This window comes from Protomyctophum bolini (assembly GCF_963924005.1).
Source record: "Protomyctophum bolini genome assembly, chromosome: 2".
NCBI classification, from domain to species: domain Eukaryota; kingdom Metazoa; phylum Chordata; class Actinopteri; order Myctophiformes; family Myctophidae; genus Protomyctophum; species Protomyctophum bolini.
This window is the reverse complement of record NC_137863.1, coordinates 34223244-34242322: the sequence shown is the minus strand read 5'-3', so window position 1 is coordinate 34242322 and position 19079 is coordinate 34223244. Positions and strand designations below refer to the sequence as shown.

General features: G+C 43.4%; 1 protein-coding gene across 3 annotated transcripts in view; it reads left to right on the top strand.

Moving 5' to 3' along the window:
• pcbp4 (poly(rC) binding protein 4) overlaps nucleotides 1–18866 on the top strand; it is a 143806-nt gene extending 124940 nt beyond the window's left edge. For all 3 annotated transcript variants that reach the window (XM_080792145.1, XM_080792143.1, XM_080792144.1), the window contains 2 exons: nucleotides 6576–6745; nucleotides 14707–18866. In XM_080792145.1, the coding sequence (XP_080648271.1) occupies nucleotides 6576–6745; nucleotides 14707–15235 (699 nt within the window). In that variant the 3' untranslated portion in view covers nucleotides 15236–18866. The remainder of the gene's footprint in view (nucleotides 1–6575; nucleotides 6746–14706) is intronic.
• The last annotated feature ends 213 nt before the right edge of the window (nucleotides 18867–19079 follow it).

Below are 19079 nucleotides of genomic sequence, written 5' to 3'. Positions count from 1 at the left end.
ACATCTACAAGCTCACAATGCGTCGCAGATGGAAAAAGGAGGGAACCTGTACTTGCTTGATACCTGTACTGTATCTTCTGATTAATGGGGACAATATAATACAACAGTGTGTCTGATGGCGGTAAAGGGAACACGCTACATCCTACCGGGGAAACTGCCCCTCGCAGGTGAAAAGAAGTGGCCTACTCGCTCTTCATGGATTGAAGGAAGCATGAGCTCAGTTCGGCACTCTCTCCAGGTCGGCAGAGGGAGCGTATAGCTCAGGCAATTGGTATAAAAATGGGATACAAAATCGTGGGATACAAATTTAAATGTAAAAGTGTGTGTGTGTGCGTGTGTGTGTGACATCAGGGTTTTAGCAGAGCAGCTTAATGATATCCTATAGCTCTTCTCTCTCCCTCTCTCTCTCTCCTCTCAACATTTTACTCTCTATTTCTCCCCTTCACTCGCAAACTCTTTCCTTCTTTTTCATCCTCCTCATTTTCTCTCCTCTCTGACACGCTCCCCCCCCCCCCCCCACTCTGCCTTTTTCATCCTCCTCATTTTCTCTCCTCTCTGACACGCCCCCCCCCCCCCCACCACCCCTTTCACAAACATTCCCTTCTCATCTCTCTACCTCCCCCTCTACTCCCTCTCTACTTTCAATAAGCCTTTTCAAATTACAAGGGCAGCAGGGAGTAACCCAAAAATAGCCCTCGCTCCATCCTCTCCTCTCCTCTATGCCCCTCTCCTCTCTCGCCGCTAATATCCTCCTCTCCGGTGGTGGAAAAAGTACTCACAGGTTTTACTTAAGTAAAAGTGTCAATATAGAAATACTAATAAGTAGAAGTCCGGAATTCAAAATGCACTTGAGTAAAAGTACATATTGGCATCAAAATGTACTCATTAAGTAAAAGTACTCATTATGCATAATGTAACGTTTCACACTTTCCAATCTTTTGGGTCATTTCAAAATTGGTTCAAATGACCAAAATTAATATCTACAAATTAGCTAGTAAAATAAATGTAGAGGAGTGAAAGTACAATACTTGAATACGAGATGTAGTGGAGAAGAAGTAAGTAAGTATTGGAAATTGGAAAAACTCCAATAACGCAAAAGTACTTCGAAATGTTACTTAAGTACAGTACTTATACCTTCCACCACTGCTCCACTCAGCTATATCATCCTCTCCGTTATCCTCCAATTCCTCTCCTCTCTCCTCCTCCATTCTCGTCTCCTCTCCCTATTATTCTCCTCTGTATTATCCTCTCCTCAACCCCGTCCTCTATTCCGGTCGCCTCTCCTTTCCAGCTTCAAACAGATTGTACAGATTGTATAGCCAGCAGTCATTACACAAAGGCTCTCACAGGGGGGACAGTCATTACATAAAGGCTCTCACGGGGGGACAGCACGCTGCATGTTTCCTGCATGATGACCTTGCATCTCAGAAAACTTTTAAGCCAAATGAGAAAAACAAACAGCGTCCCGTCCCGTCTCCATTGACTCTCATGCACCGATACACTCATCAGCCGTTCATCTCCAACGCTCTGCTTCACACCCAGGCCTGCACCGAGCCCTTTGAATCCTGTCAGCCAACGCACCATGACAGTTATGAAGATGAAAAATGCAGCGATATATGGTTTTAAAAGGACACGCAGGCACAATGGGAGAGGGTTATAATTATTTCCTGCGTCTTTTGGGACATGGGACACGAGAGGCCGTTTATGAGACCATAAGTGAGGTCAAACAATGGTTAAAGGTTATTTTTCACACAAATAGCCCTGAGCTGGCTGCTGTCAGCTGGCACTTTGTCTTATGTCTCTACTCTCTACTGTTGTATAGTTACCCAGAACACACACACACACACACACACACACACACCCACACACACACACACGCGCACATGTACACACACAGTCACACATGCATGCACAGCCGTGTGAGCATATGAGGTCATGTACCACTGCCCACTCGACTCACCTCTATCCACAAACATATGCCTAGTGGCATACACACACGCGCACTGCGCACGCACACACAGACACACACACACACAGCTCTTAAATTATCAGTTGCAGCTCCATGAATAGCCGTGAACAGCACTCTGTCTGCATTCACACTGTACTGGTAGATGACATGCATTGACAGGAATGTTTGTGGCGCACTCTCAAATCCTCAGCATTCATTTAACTCTGAGGGCCCTACAGTATGTTGTGCATGTTATTTCCAGGTCTTGGACGGTACGCAATTAAGTAATAAAGCCACCATCTTATGCGCAGTCGTTATTTTGCAATCCGCACTGAACTAAGACTTAAGGCTCACCATCATATTAAGCTCCTGGGGGAGTGTTTATTTGTTAATTAAGGGTGCTATCCGGTATCTGCTGTTTTACACCTTGACACCTAGACTCAGCGCATAGCGCTAAGACGTCCTCAGGACCACGTCTTAAAACTGGCTTATGGCCAGCCTAATTAACAGTGGAGTGTGCCTTCTGCCTCCACTATTCATATGTTTAATTCGTCATTTTAATGCCAATAGATAAATCTGTGATATCCTGACAATCCTATAGTATTAGACACTCAGTCCTGATGGTGGCGGTAACGTCACCATTATGCCGATTTTGACCAAATAGAGCAAATCTGGCGATGTCACTTCCGGTTAAAGGAAAAAAATAACATCCGGTACTAGCTTTGGACTGTGCAGCAATATCAGACCGCGCACGTGCGTGATCGACCGTGCACGCGTGGATTTCGGCCGGTTTTGGGTAGATTGCATCGGCCGTTAGCCAAACAAGCTAAACGTTGCTACATTTTGTTATAATAAGCTCCCGATTACAGGGGATTAAACAATTACATCAATTAGGTCAATGGCCATAAGGGATTTATTGATTCATTACGTCAATTACGTCAATAGCCATAAGGACACTCGAAGTTTAAAGGGATAGCTCACCCCCAAAATGACTTTTTTTCCCCTTTCAATTACTCATCCCATGGAGACTTGAATTCATGGAGATGTGTTTTTTCTTCAAGTTAAACATATCTGATCTACAAGTTCACAACGCATTGCAGCCTGACATATTGTGAAATTGGAGATCAGATATTTTCAGAGAAACTTGCGGCGGTGGCTCAGGGGTAGAGTTGCTGGATGGTAACCGCAAGGTTGCCAGTTCGAACCCTGCAGGCTCCCCCAGAGTTAGTGTCGAAGTGTCCTTGAGCAAGACACTGAACCCCTAATTGCTCCTGGTGTGCTGGTTGGTGCCTTGCAGGGTTTCCACCGCCATCGGTGTATGAATGTGTGTGTGAATGTAATGCACAATCTATGTAAAGCGCCTTGGATAAAGGCGCTATATAAATGCACCATTTACCAAACTCAAGCTCTTGCAGATATGAAATGGGACATGAAGGACCATTTTGTAAATGTGTTTCCAAATATCCACTGTGAAGAATAATTTACTCTCTCTCTCTCTCTAAATTGTACTTTACTTGAGTATTTCCAATGTCCAGTACTTTTACATCTACACCACTACAGCTCAGAGTCAAATATTGTACTTTTACTCCTCAGCCCTGGGCGCCTGCTGGCCTAGTGGTCCAGGCGCATGCCACATATAGGCTTTGGCCTGACAGTGTGTTGCGTGTTCCAGTCCTGTTCGTGACGACCTTTGCTGCATGTTTTTCCCCTTCTCTACCTCGTTCCTGTCTATCTTCAATCGAATCTTAGAAAAAATAACCACTACAGCCCTATATTATACACTCCCTACCACTTTGTCTGTTCCTCTCAGGTTTTTTGCCTGAAAGGTACCTTGATGGGTGGGGTTTAGCCTTAAGGGGTGTGTTTTTTTTCACCCACTGTGTAATACAGTAAATGGACAGTAGGACAGAGGCCAGAGCAACTATACATTCCAGCTTGCAAATTGAAATGTAACCAAGTAATTTGCACTGCATTTTTAGGGATTTATACAGTTTAACTGAGTGGCCATTTGTAGTAGCCGATCTAAGCTCACAATGCATCGCGATGCATTTTGAATTCCCGACTTTTACTTGTTAACAAAGTATTTCTAGTATTCTTGTATTGATACTTTTACATAAGTATAACAGTACTTTTCCCACCAAATATGGACATTGAGACTGAGAGCAATGACGACGAGTATCAGCATTCCCCTGCACTCCTCTGACCCCTGTCTCCAGACCGACACGCACGCACAGTCGCACAAGCACACACACACACACACACACACACACACACACACACACACACACACACACACACACACACACACACACACACACACATCAACACATCTGAGGCCCCATCTGTCAGCCATTTCCTGGCATGGACACCCTCATCCCTGACTGAATCTTTTATAGGAGGAATTGACTCCCATGTTGATGAGTATTGCCCGAGGCAATAAGGTGCAGTTGGATGTGTGAAGATTTTTGATAGATCATTTAGGATAGTCTAAGCCAGCGGTACGTGTGGGGCTTGTCATCTTTTAGACAAGAGGACGATGCCAACCGGATCGGCTTCAGAGGAAAGTTATTCTACAGTCGCCCACGCAAAGAGTTCGCTGTAGAGCAGCAGTTCCCAAACTTTTCAGGTCGAGAGACCTGAAAGAAGAGGTTAGACATTTCCCCAAACTAGTGAAAATAACAGATCTACAAGCGCAGAGTGACGCGGCCCACAGCCGCGAGCTCCAGCCCTGCTAGCCACATCAGAGAAGCACAGACACACACACACGTTCCAAGCCCCGCCCTCGTCTAAAGCCCAGGCGTCTCATTCGCTACGATAAACGACTGTCCACTTGGCCGGAATGCATGCCAGACGTGTCCCGAGGCGGAGGAACCCTCTGAGTCATGTTAACACTCAAATAGATCTGGCCACTGTTCCGCCCACGGCCCCCTCCCCTTTTCACTCTTCACTAAATATCTTCGCCAGAAATAGCGGACCTAAGAGCCAACAATGCACAGCAATGCGGCCCGTTGTGAGCTTGTGGATCTGCTATTTCGAACAAATGTTTGCCACGGAATAGGGTTCATGCGGGTAATGGCCAGCCGGCCAGGTATAGCTGATCACACCCATGCTTACCGGTATACCAATGTTTAATATCATTTTTAAATATTAAAGTACTGAGTAACAACCCTCACTACCATCACACACACACACGCGCGCGCGAGAACGGTGGTGACGCAAGTCCACACATATCCTTACAAATCCTGAGGCATGCACACAAATACACACACAAAGGACACAGACTCACACACAGGTACACATCCATGCACGTACACACACAAGTGCATAATGCATGTACGCACGCGTACACAAATACACACAAAGTCCTTCTAGTCTGTGGAAGGCAGATGAGTCAATAGTTCAGCACCTGTTGCCATTCCACACACACACACACACACACACACACACACACACACACACACACACACACACACACACACACACACACACACACACACACAACATGCTGACATACAGTACAGTCAGTGATTGATAGGCAGATAGGCGTAGGTTGCGTGTCTAAAACGTTTGATTGAAGTTTAATTTATCCAGAAAACATAGCCATGAAAATGTACCCATGAATCAGCCTATAATAATCCTGTACCACATGTTGGCCTTGAATTGTTTCATAGATGCCCCCTGTTCTCCATTGTCCCCATTGTCCCCACATGTCCCACAGCTAAAGCTAGTTGTCCCTAGGCTCCTGATACTCACACATGCACTGTTTGTCACCCTGGAGCTGCCGTTCATACGGAACCCAGCGCTAGTCCCCATCGCTGGGTAGCAGATCATCAGTGGTATAAAATTACTCTGTTACAAGTAAAAGCTCACAATTAGCTTGTAGATCGGCTATTTTGAAATGGCTGAAATTAAGTGGTAGATGTTGGTTATGTTTTGGAAATATAATTAAAATCGACAAAGTAACTAGTAACTAAAGTTTTCAAATAAAAAGATGTAGTGGAGTAGATTTGGATCCGAGATGTGGTGGAGTAGAAGTAAAAGTATTGATAACTGGAAATCCAGCATCAAGTCAAAGTACCTCCAAATGTAACTTAAGTACAGTACTTCAGTAAATACACTTAGTTACTTTGGCGCACGAGTCCCATTCCTAAAGAAGAGGCTAGTGGAGATGGACAGATGATCAGCCGACAAGGGAAACAAACAGTTTTGGCAGAGAGATACTGTAGATGTCGAGGCGGTTGTTATTCCCAACCATGCAGCCAATGTTGGCTTGTAGGTTTATGATCCGTCTGCTGTGATGCACAAAGTTTTTTATACTTGACTTTCCTTGGAAGTGCTTGGAGTTGGAGTTGTCCATTTTTCTTTTTGTTCACTGTCACTGTTGACCTCTCTACTTCTCTCTCTCTCTGTCTCTTTCTCTCTTTCTCTCTCACCCTCTCACCAGTCTCTGCATTTCTATTTCTGTCTTTCTCTTTTGCTCCTCTCTCTCTATGGAGAGAGGAGCAATAGAGAAAGACAGAAATAGAAATTGCATTGAGGGATATCTCTCTGTGCACGCCCATATACATGTATGCTTTATCACTTTCCTTTCTCTCTCTCCTCCTGCTTTTTTTTACTCTCCCCGCAGCTGATCGGATCCATCATTGGACGCCAGGGCACCAAGATAAATGAGATCCGGCAGGTGTCAGGGGCCCAGATAAAGATTGGCAGCCAGATAGACAGCACCAGTGACCGCCACGTTACCATCACTGGCACGCCCATTGCCATCAACCTGGCACAGTACCTAATGACTTCATGGTAAGTATCCAAACAGATTACAAGTGGAAATCAATTCCCTTTGGTTACATGATACATATCTTAACGGATGAACTAATACAGTACAAGTTGTCTAAATTACCCATATTTCACCATCAGTAAGTTACCCATGATTATTATAGCCTTAAAATGTATGCCACGTAACTTATCAAAGCTTAATACAAATGTGCACATGTATGCAGCACAATAGTATACAGCAGGGGTCCTCAACTAGAAATGCTGAAGGTCCACTAATAATTGTTGAAAAAGACAAAGGTCCGATCCCATGAGCGGGCCACGCAGCGGCCAGCGGAGAGCGGGGCTCTATGCCTGTTTAGTACAGTCACACCAAAGCAAGCTTATACTCAACCAACCAATACTGGGGTGCAGAGTATGGAAATAAAATGTTTTACAAATATTCCCCTCCAAACATTCACAGCAAATGAGAGGCACAAAGAACACTTTTTTTATTTTGTCAAGATTTGCCTGCTTAATAATAAGAGAAATAGCCCCATTAAGAGAAATAGCACATTGGTTACCAAGACTAACAGTCTCTAGTTGTCTTTTTTCTTAATTAAAATCAGACCCATCTGAAGTGAGTGGTACTGTACTGTACTGTACTGTACTGTACTGTACTGTACTGTACTGTACTGTACTGTACTGTACTGTACTGTACTGTACTGTACTGTACTGTACTGTACTGTACTGTACTGTACTGTACTGTACTGTACTGTACTGTACTGTACTGTACTGTACTGTACTCTGCTGCCTGTGTGTGCCTGTGCAACAGTGACACTTGTGCTCGGACACAGACACACACACACACACACACACACACACACACACACACACACACACACACACACACACACACACACACACACACAGCTGTCTATAGGAGTGGTTGCACCACTAAAAAACGAAATGAATACTCCATAAACTCCCCCTTTGCCTCATGCCCTCATAATACCTCACAAACACCAACTGACCATTATCGCTGGTATCATCATAATACCTCACAAACACCACCAACTGACCATTATCACTGGTGTCAGTGGACTTGTCCACTGCTGGGGAAATGCATTCTGCATTTTGTATTCCCCACAAAGCTGTTTGGACAAATCACCATCCAGTAATTCAGTACTTCTGGTTGCTGTGGAATCTGAGAGTGGGATTGGCTTTATTTTAGCTGTAATTTCCTCCTTTTCTGAACATTTTCTGGTCTACAGAGAGGTGATTCAACCTCTCTGTGCCCAGGGTCCACAGAGAGGTGATTCAACCTCTCTGTGCCAGGGTCCACAGAGAGGTGATTCAACCTCTCTGTGCCCAGGGTCCACAGAGAGGTGATTCAACCTCTCTGTGCCAGGGTCCACAGAGAGGTGATTCAACCTCTCTGTGCCCAGGGTCCACAGAGAGGTGATTCAACCTCTCTGTGCCCAGGGTCCACAGAGAGGTGATTCAACCTCTCTGTGCCAGGGTCCACAGAGAGGTGATTCAACCTCTCTGTGCCCAGGGTCCACAGAGAGGTGATTCAACCTCTCTGTGCCAGGGTCCACAGAGAGGTGATTCAACCTCTCTGTGCCCAGGGTCCACAGAGAGGTGATTCAACCTCTCTGTGCCCAGGGTCCACAGAGAGGTGATTCAACCTCTCTGTGCCAGGGTCCACAGAGAGGTGATTCAACCTCTCTGTGCCCAGGGTCCACAGAGAGGTGATTCAACCTCTCTGTGCCCAGGGTCCACAGAGAGGTGATTCAACCTCTCTGTGCCCAGGGTCCACAGAGAGGTGATTCAACCTCTCTGTGCCCAGGGTCCACAGAGAGGTGATTCAACCTCTCTGTGCCCAGGGTCCACAGAGAGGTGATTCAACCTCTCTGTGCCCAGGGTCCACAGAGAGGTGATTCAACCTCTCTGTGCCCAGGGTCCACAGAGAGGTGATTCCGGTCGTGGACTGGACTCCGGTCCGCCTTTTGAGGACCCCTGGTATACAGCAATAACTGTGACCATTCTTTCACCATGAAAAGCACACCCATTTAGTAACTATTGGCTCAGTATAGCTTCAAATGTTATGATTGATTAGTGTCCAAAAGGTTTGATATACTCTAAACTACCCAGTTACTCAGCTATATAGCATTAAACTAGTACTATTGAAACCAGCAAGAAGTACTTACATGTCTATTTATTAGATTAAGACATTATTAAATTGACACTCTTTGGCAGAATTGAGCAGCCAATTTGGGGGTTGAAAAGGCCCCTTCGAGCACATTACTGACGTTCACCTGTATGATCTTGGCATATTGTAATACAAATGGAACCACTTTTCAGATGGCCACTTCTACCTTCTGCCAGCCGGAACAAGTACATTCTGATTTATACTCTGATTTATACTTTATACAATAGCCACATAGAACATGCTCACAATGCATTGCATATAAATGAGGGCTTACACATCAAAGAATAAAGCTCACATGACATAACACATTTGATGGTACCTAAATAGAAAAGTAGGCATTTCAAGATAGTTTATTTTCACGGATCTAAATAGATATTCAGCTTTGCATCAATTGTTTAGGCCGGGGATAGCTCTGGTCCATAGCTCTAATGCCGTTGGTCATTTAGAGCTATGTTACCGATGACTTCCGGGGCTCGTATAAATGCAGACCAGCCTCTCACCTCGTAAATTAAAAAAAAGTTTTTGCTTCTCACCAATACAAAGGCGGGTTGTGTCATTAGAAAGCCTACTTTGCTTAGTGGAAGGACTCTGAGCCCCCCACCACACGTATAAAAGGTACTTTTTGGCCAGAAAGGGATTTTTTTTCACCGGAGGAAAAATATTCTGTATGAGGGTTTTCTCTTGGCAATATCGGTAGAGGGCGCAGTGGAGTAACTATAATAATCCCTTTTTCAGGAGCGTGTGCTCCTGAAAACTATTTGGGTGGATGACAGGGTACTAGCAATGACCATTTGAATCAGATTTATATCTCTCAATGATTTTGCAGCGCTTGGTAATGAGAGACGGGCAAGTCTCTCATTACCAAGCGCTGCAAAATCATTTGACGCACTTGAAAGGTCAGTGCAAAAACGAGGTCGAAGTTCAATTTTTTGGACCTGTTAGCTCAGAGGCCTGCTTTGAGAGCTGTACATCAATGGTTCTCAAAGCCGGGTCCGCGGACCCCCATGGGTCCTTGGAGGGGGTGGTTAGGGTCAACTGGGTCCCCAGCGAATTTAGTTAATGTAGCATTGAAATCAGTTGAACCACTTTAATCGTATATACACCAGCTATTTGATGATCTACATACAAGCTCACAACGCGATGCGAGCCCTTGTTAGCTTGTAGATCTGCTAGTATTCATGAATCTAAACATCTTGTAGGCGGGGGTCCCTGGCACAAAATATTTTCAAATGGGGGTCCGTGGCCAAATACATAATTAATTTCGGGGGTCCTTGACATAAAAAAAGGGGAAAAAAAGAAAGAAAAAAAAACATTTGAGAAGCACTTCTGTACATCACTGAGGGGTAGGAGATACAGTGAGACGATCTCCACATACTGTAGGAAAACAGTGGCTCTGGCAGTGCTGAGGGATACTCGTCAAGGGAACTTCAAACTAAACTGTTGTTTTGCTGAAGCAAGAGAGCAGCAGTTACAGTAGTAGTAGTAGTATTCCAATGTGTAGAAAATGCTCCTTGGCTGAAATACAATTACGATTATTAAAATATCAAATATTCAGCTTTTCATTTTAGGTCGATACTCAGGAGTGCAAGTTTATCTCCTCTTGCGCTGCCCTTTTAATCATCTTCTTTATGTGAGTAATAATATGCGAGGTATGGAAGCCTGCCACAGAGTTTTATAACTAAACGGTATGAGCCATGAATATGCAAAGTCACGATTTGACTTGGGATGAAATTGATATTTTACGTACCACGGCGTCTAGCCAATAACAGGCATAGAATCTCTCTCTCACACGCACGCACACACACACACACACACACGCACACACACACACACACACACACACACACACACACACACACACACACACACACACACACACACACACACAAACGTACGCACACGCACACACAGTATACAGCAAGGCTTGTTCACATACAGTACATAAAAAACATACAGTATACATTCAAACAATTACATACATTGGCAGACATACAGGCAAACATACAGTACAGGTAGTCATACACATGAAACACATGAATGTGCGTGCATGCGACGGTGTGTGTGTGTGTGTGTGTGCGCGCGTGTGTGCGTGCGTGCGTGCGTGCGTGCGTGCGTGCGTGCGTGCGTGCGTGCGTGTGTCAGCGTCTGAAAGGAAATGAATGATCCAGTAGGTCAGCTGTATTCATAGGTAAATGTCAGAGCAGAAGGTGAGACCGTGTCACTGACATATCCATGACAAATACCTCTATCCATTACTGTTTTAATCAGCTGACAGACAGAGCAGACAGTTGCGCTGCAAAACCTAGTCCATTTATGTCCCATCCATCCCAACTCTCTTCTTGAGTTGTCTGCAACAGCCACATTTGGTTGAAAGTGAAAAAAAGGGTGTCAGTAATTTAAATGAAATAAAAATGAAGGGCTCCAAGCAGTGCTAGTATCACAAGGCTTTTCACGAAAATAGCTCTATATCTACAAACCCACAATGTGTCGCAACGCTTGTAAATTGGCTGTGTTTAGTGAAGAGATTTTGTGTAGAGGGGAAAAAGGAAGGCCTAGTTTCAATTTCTTGAAAGGCCCGAATTACAAAGCAATAAACTTCTCAAAACATACCAGAGGAGCAAATAATGGGGAATTACATACAGTTCATACAGTATATGTACTGTAATGTGTCAAAGAAACCCCCACGGGTAAATTTCATTCTCCTCCATGTTTGGCATGGAAGCACGCCGTAGATATGAATGATAGTTCTCAAAAGTGTGGCAATATGTCACGTTCACTTTTAGTATACAGTATAATGGTACTGATAGATAGTTGTCTAGGCTGTGTCCAGTATTTATTCATGAACTTGTGGGTCACGTGTAAAGACAATACATTATATTATATACATGGAAATATCACTTCAGCTTGCCTTTGAAGCTGTGTTGCAAGTGAGTGTAAGTAGAGTGCATAAAAAAACACTTTAGTGAAGTAATGAAATGAAAGCACTTCAAAGTGGATGGCCCTGGAACGTTGAACTAATTAGCAGCATAAGCTTCAGTAGCACTGTCAACCAGATACTGGTTCAGCATGAACCAAAAAACTTCAGACGTCATTTGTGCGTGCGTGAGTGCGTGCATAAGTGCATGCATATGTGTGTACATGTGGCTATGCACATGTACAAGTGTGTTTGTGTGAATACATCTGTACAGTATATGCATAATGTGTGTGTGTGCGTGCGTGCGTGTGTTAATGCATGTCTGTGATACTGACACCTGTGTGTGTTACAAACACAGCTGTGCTGTTAGTCATTACCCACAATTCAAGTCAAATTGGCATGTGGCTAGACGGTGGGTTAGGACAGCACAAATGTAATGTTACCTCGTACACAATTGGTACAAACGTTGACATTCGGGTCACGGGTGACACAGGCCTACTGTAATGCTCTGATCAGTGCTTGTAGATGCTACTGCTAGTACGATTGACAGCATCACTAGAACAGTTAGGTTACAGAATAAAGACTGAAAGCATGTACTATACTGTACATATTAGAATCCATTTGTCTCCACAATATATCACTAGAACCTGGTAAAAAACCTGGGGGAAAAATAACTATTACACCCATTTCAAGCCCTTCATCTGCACTTACAGTATAGCAGGACTGCTATTATTGTATGTTTCCATTGGAGAATTATTTTTGTGTTTCAATATTTTTTATTAAACCATTCTGGGCAGGAACCCCCTTCTGTAACAGTGTAGCAGAATTATTTTGGTTTTCATGGTGATACTGTATATAGGTATATATAGATACTGTATATAGGAACTTTAAAGTTAGTTCCATTGATCCAAGCCAGAACACAATCAACAAATTGATCATTTAATTAAAACATGCTCTGATTTTCAAGTGGAACCTCCTTTGCATGCTGTTGCATCTCTGATGTATGACAGATATGAAGGGTGGGAAATCACTCTGAGCTCAAGCTGGTTTACTTTTAAATGCAGCTGATTAATGAATGTCTTGGCACCTGCCGACCTCCTCTCCCCAGTCAGGGAAGCTGTTAGAAGCGCGTGCTTCCCCCAGGGGTCTCACAAAGGTCGGAGCAATCAGAAACGACACATAACGCCACATGAACCCTAGTGTCACTATTCTGGGCATGTCATATAGGTAGGGTTTTCACTATTACAGTTGAAGTTGACGATGAATTGTCACTCAAATAATTGCAATTAGCGATTTAATTGTGTTTTAGCATTGAACATTGGAATGTTTAAATCTGTATTTGCTTGTTAGGCTTCATAATCACAAATTGCACAGGGCAAATATGACAAATAACTTAAATATACAAATACATTACTGACACATTTAATTTTAACAAAAAGGCGTTCCAATAAATGTACAATGTTTTGTAAAAACAGCTTGAATTTTTTTTGAAAATGTATGGAAAAACAAATACAAATAATTGACATTAGGCGATCATGAAATAATTGTGACAGGTCTAGTCATAGGCGAACATTCAGTGGAAATAGGCAAAAACATTTGGCCCAACAAACTGGCCAAACTAGACACTGTGATACGTTGTATATTTTAAATACAGACTATATACAGAGTATATAAGTCAGATTCATGAAATCCCACCTGAACTATACAGTTATATACTTCTATCCTGCTATGTTCGGCAACTAGATTTTGGTGCCGTGACATACAAATAATGTATTTTCTCCTGGAAGTTCTGTGTTTGATTTGAACTATTAAAGGGATATTTCACTTTCCAAAAAACATTTGGTAATTTTTTCGTCTACTCAGGCTTTTGTGAACACCCCAGACAGTTTCTAAGTTGCTTGATTCAGTAATTTAATTAGATATTTGATATTCATTTTAGCTGCAAACCCATTATAACTTCAAACTCAAACAATTTTTTTTAACCATGATAGATTCATCGAAAACACCGACCTTATTTCTGTTGTCCTTCTAATACGCGAGGGGGCCGTGGTTTTTCATTTGCTGTTTTAATTTATTTTTAATAATTATTTTTGATTTTTGGAGTGGCGCTGGAGGAGGTTATTTTCCAAAAGAATTATTAAAAATGAATTAAAACAGTAACTGATGAACAACGGCTCCCTCACGTATTAGGAGGGCAGTATCAGTCAACAGAAAATTCGATTAATCTATCATGGCTAAAATAGAGTTTGAGGTTACAATGGGTTTGTATAGGAAGCCGGGGCAGATACAATGAATATCAAATATCTAAATACTGAATCAAGTAACTTAAACCCAGTCTGGGGTGTTCACATACGCCTGAGTAGACGCTAAAATGACCAAAAGTTTTTGGTAAAGTGAAATATCCCTTTTAAGTCTCATCTCAAAGCGGAGCGTCATCTCCTAACGTCTTCTGTCACGGTTTTGTTCCTTCCTCCCCGAAGCCCCCTCCCGAGCCATCATCCCAACTTATAGCACACCCCCCCCATCTGTACAGCAGATCCCCCGACAATAATCTGTTGCAACCTCCAGCGAAACACACCTCTCTTATGATTTTGTTTTTGAACTCCCCGCTATGATTTATGTTTCTATTATTATTATTATTATTATTATTATTATTATTATTATTTTATTACTCTCCAAATATCCTCCTTTTCATTTGTTTACTTTGGGTTTTTGCCGTTTTGGTTCACGTCTTGATTTCTTTCTTTAACATGTCTTTTATTTAACCTTCTAACCCTTCTCCATCCGAACCTCCCCCTTACCCCTCTCCCTCCACCTCCCCCCTTCCCTGTCCACCTCCCTCCCTCCCTCCGTCCCTCCCTCCGTCCCTCCGTCCTCCAGTCTAGAGACAGCCAAATCCACCGCCCAGTCCACCTCCATGCTGTCTCCCGTTGACCTGACCATGAGCTTCTCCCAGCCCGTCCCCGCTGTCTCCTCCTCCTCCTCCTCCTCTTCCTCCTCCTCCTGCTGCTCCTCCTCCACACCCTCCTCTGTCTCCTCCGCGGCCCTGGCAGCGATGGGCGCGGCCGCGGGGCTGCCCCACTCCCATCATGCCGCCGGGCCCATGCTGGGCGCCCATCCCTCCTACGCCGCCCTGCCCCTGTCGAGCCTGCTGGGAATGAAGTCCTTCCCGTACCTGGCGCTCGCCACCGGCCCCCCCGCCGGCCCGGGCTCCGCGGCGGCCATGGCCGCGGCCGTGGCAGGCATGGGCGGTCCCATGGTGTCGGGGGCCACGCAGCCCACCATGGTTCCTGTGACGTCGCACGCCCACGCAGCGGCCGCCGCCGCCGCCCTGGCGTCCTACACGGCCAAGATCTCCTCGGCCAACGGCATGAAGAAGCCGGAGAGGCAGAAGTTTGCGCCGTACTGAGGAGGAGAGAGGGAGAGAGGAAGAGGAATGACGTGCGGGGTGAAATGAGTGTTGACGTGTGTGTGTGTGTGTGTGTGTGTGTGTGTGTGTGTGTGTGTGTGTGTGTGTGTGTGTGTGTGGCTGTGTGCGTGCGTGCGTGTGTGCGTGTGTGCGTGCGTGCGTGTGTGTGTGTGCGTGCGTGCGTGCGTGTGTTTGTCACTTGTGGTAAAGTTTGATAGGAATTGAGGCTAGTTTTAAGAGATGGACAGGGCAGTGCTTTTTATTCCTTCCACTTTGACTTTATTTCTCACTCTCACTGAAGCCTCCATCGCACACAGCATAGCAACCTAATTGTACGAGCTGTACAATAGGTCTGTACTTACTGTAAAGAGGTAAGAGCTGTACAAACTGTACAGAGCTACAGCGTGTACCTCTGCAAGTTTTGGCACGCTATTGTGTCATGTGACGAGGTATGAATCAGGCATTTTGCTCTGTTATTCAATTTCTCTCTCTCTCTCTCTCTCTCTCTCTCTCTCTCTCTCTCTCTCTCTCTCACTTAGAACACGGCAATGGGATTTCCGCCAGGCCTGTGATATTTAGCTCCACAGTCTTTCAGTGTCGTTTATGTAGCAGCATCACAGAGATGTTAGCATTAGCAACTTATTACTTTGTAGCTCTGCCCTGAAAGAGTGACCACTTGTGAGGCATTGGTAGCAATGACGATACTGTTGTTTAAGGTTATTGGGCCAGAAAAGCCTCTAAAAAGCCATAGAGACTATTCAGCTTTTTCCCCCTCCTTGTGTATTTTATGCTCTCTCTTTTTCTTTCTTGTTCCGTACTCCCAATCCTATAATTGTGTACTGAATATATATGAAATATTCCCTCAGAGAGTTTGTATCACTGATCACTAACACTGAGCTGAATGACTCAGCTTTTATATACAATGTCTAAATCCTGTGTATGACCATTTCCTGTATACAATTTCCTTTCTTCTTCTTAATTTTATTTTTCTTTGTTTTCAGTATGTTGTAAAAAGTTATTTGTTTTCTTTTTTAAGAAAAAAGTAGATTTAGAATGATTTCCTTTTTGTGTTAACAAGTTTTTACTTGCTTTTTGTTCACGGTTCATTTGAAATGTGTTGTTTAAATTATTTTTTAACTTATTATGACAAGTATTACGTACAGTATCAAGTTTTGACAGATTTATTTTCCTCCATCGCTCCGATGGCTGCGGATAAATACAAAAAAAAAACCTACCATATTGTTCTTTTTGTCTCTGTAATGCTGATGTCGACTTTGACTCAGACACAAAACTATTGCGTTCCGTCCGACCACAAACGTGGGAATAATTTCCTAAAAAGAAAAAGAAAAAAAAAATGTATCACTATATCATTGATGATAATACTAATATCCTGATGTTTCTGTTTTCCTTTTAGCTAGAGTACTAGTGTTTTCACTTGTCAGTTCAGCTAGACATCATGCCATACACTTTCTTCCTGGGGACTTGTGTCATTCAAAATGTCTGCCCATGTACTAGAAACCGTCACAAGGTAGTATACATGATAAAGTCCTCAGTGTTAATCTACCTCTCTTAGTGTGTATACGAATGTTACGGGTTAATTTGGTTACATTCGTACACACTCAGAGTTACAAATGGATAGATGAACGCTGATGACTTTACTGTGGGATTGTACTGTGTGATGTAACTCTCTGTGGTAGAGCTCTGCCTCTGTGCATGGAGATGAAGCGAGACGCATTTCTCCCACCCAGCTGGTGCTCAGCAGGCTAAATTGGCCTTCACAGAGTCATAGACTAATGCTGCATGTTTGCTTGGCCTCACTAATGCACACTAATATACACAGAAATACGACATACAAACACACACAGACAGACAGATGTGCCCACACACACACACACACACACACACGCACGCACGCACGCACGCACACACACACACACACACACACACACACACACACACACACAGGGGCCTTGGTCATTGCACTGACTCCACTAGAAGTGTGAAGGAAAAGCAATACAAAAAACGATGAGCATATTGATGAGGAACTACAGTGGCAGGCAGACACGTGTAGGCCTACTTATCAGCTGTAACAAATACATAAATACAGTAATTATTAACTCAATGGGTTGTCAATGCATATAAGTATCTGTTTGTTTCCTTTGTTATTTTTGTTCTTTTTTCGATTTTAACAAAAAAAAATGTGGTACTATATTATACAAGCTCACTTATTTTTATAAACTTTAATCTTGTCAATAATGATGATGATGAACTAAACTAGAACTGTGGACACTCGCTTGGTCACTCATACACTGTCCTCCCCACCACCGTTCCATCGCACCGTTTTGTTTTCACGCACCGTTTTCCTATCCTATTTTTATTTATTTATTCGATTGTAGCACGCCAGACCCCCCCCACCCCCACCCCACTCCGACCATTTGCATGAGTCTGACTTGAATCTTTGTCTATGCAAATACATCTCAGTGTCGTGTGACTTGTGAGGCTGGCTGAAATGAAAAGGGCTACAAGTGACTTAGTTATAGGAGCCCAACTGACATCTCTTTCACCCTGACGATCAATTTTCAATTTGTATCCATGGTTGTCTAGTGCATGTTAGGAGACCCCTGCTTATGGGTCCATTAGGTTGCAATTGTAGGCTCTCAAGAGTTCAATTAACATTAACATTGAGTTTGTAGATTGGCTATTTTCAAAGTACAAATACCTTAAAATTGTACTTAAGTACAGTACTTAAGTAAATGTGTGTTTCTTTCCACATGTGCTCCAGGGTTACTGCCATGCATTATTATGGCAAAAAAACACCCCAACAGATTAAAGCATTGGAGGATAGTAGCATCAGCAGCTATAACTACTCTGAATACAATATTGTACAATATATATTATATACAATGTTGTACAACAACACAAAATTCCTACAAACAACTAGTTTTAAGAATTGTACCTTTAACATGAAGGATATTTGAGCGTGTTATTCATTTCTGCACACTAATCTAGCGTTTAAAAAAAACTTGTGGTGATAACAGAGCGTATGGCATCTGGCTAGGGATATGGTGGGCAGTAAATGAAAGGAAAAGGGAGCTCGTACCCTCGTTAAGTCTGGACATGCACGATTTTGGAGGACGCTATAGTCTGGAGTAGAACAGTATTCACTGCTTGTTTGATGTCGCATATAGAACAGAAAACTCTTCAGGGTGAATTTGTTGTAAAAAGCTGTCTCTTGTTGACTGTGGAGGCAGTGAGATAGTGGTTTTGAGGCACGTTGTGCAAGACTTACACAGTACTATGTCACAAAGCTCTCATTCCGACGCCTACTCAGAAAACACTTGCATGCACACACACACACACACACACACACACACGTGCGCCAAACACTGAATCAACGGTGGAATTGAAATGAGTATGATGATGAATATTGTATTGCACTTGAACATGAAAACTCCATAATGACAAAATATTCTACTGACTATGAAGTACTACCATAATTATCTTTTAGGTTGTCCGTCTTCACGGAGACGGGCTGGTTTGCTCTTTGTATCTCAACCTGATGTGTTTTTGTGATTCTCTCTGTTTTTCTGTCCATACATGCCATTCTAATAAATGAAAGCCACGCTGAAGAATGAAATTCTTGGACTCCTGTTGCTTTATCCTATAGCCCAGTGATACTCAACCTCAGGCCCGCGGGCCACATCAGGCCCGCGGGACCATTATGACTGGCCCACCAATGAAAATCGAAAAAAAAGAAAAAAAATCTGGAAAATGAAATAAAAATAAATAAATCTGAATGAAGTTATCTTTAATTACATTATTATAAGTAATACTATTAGAGTTG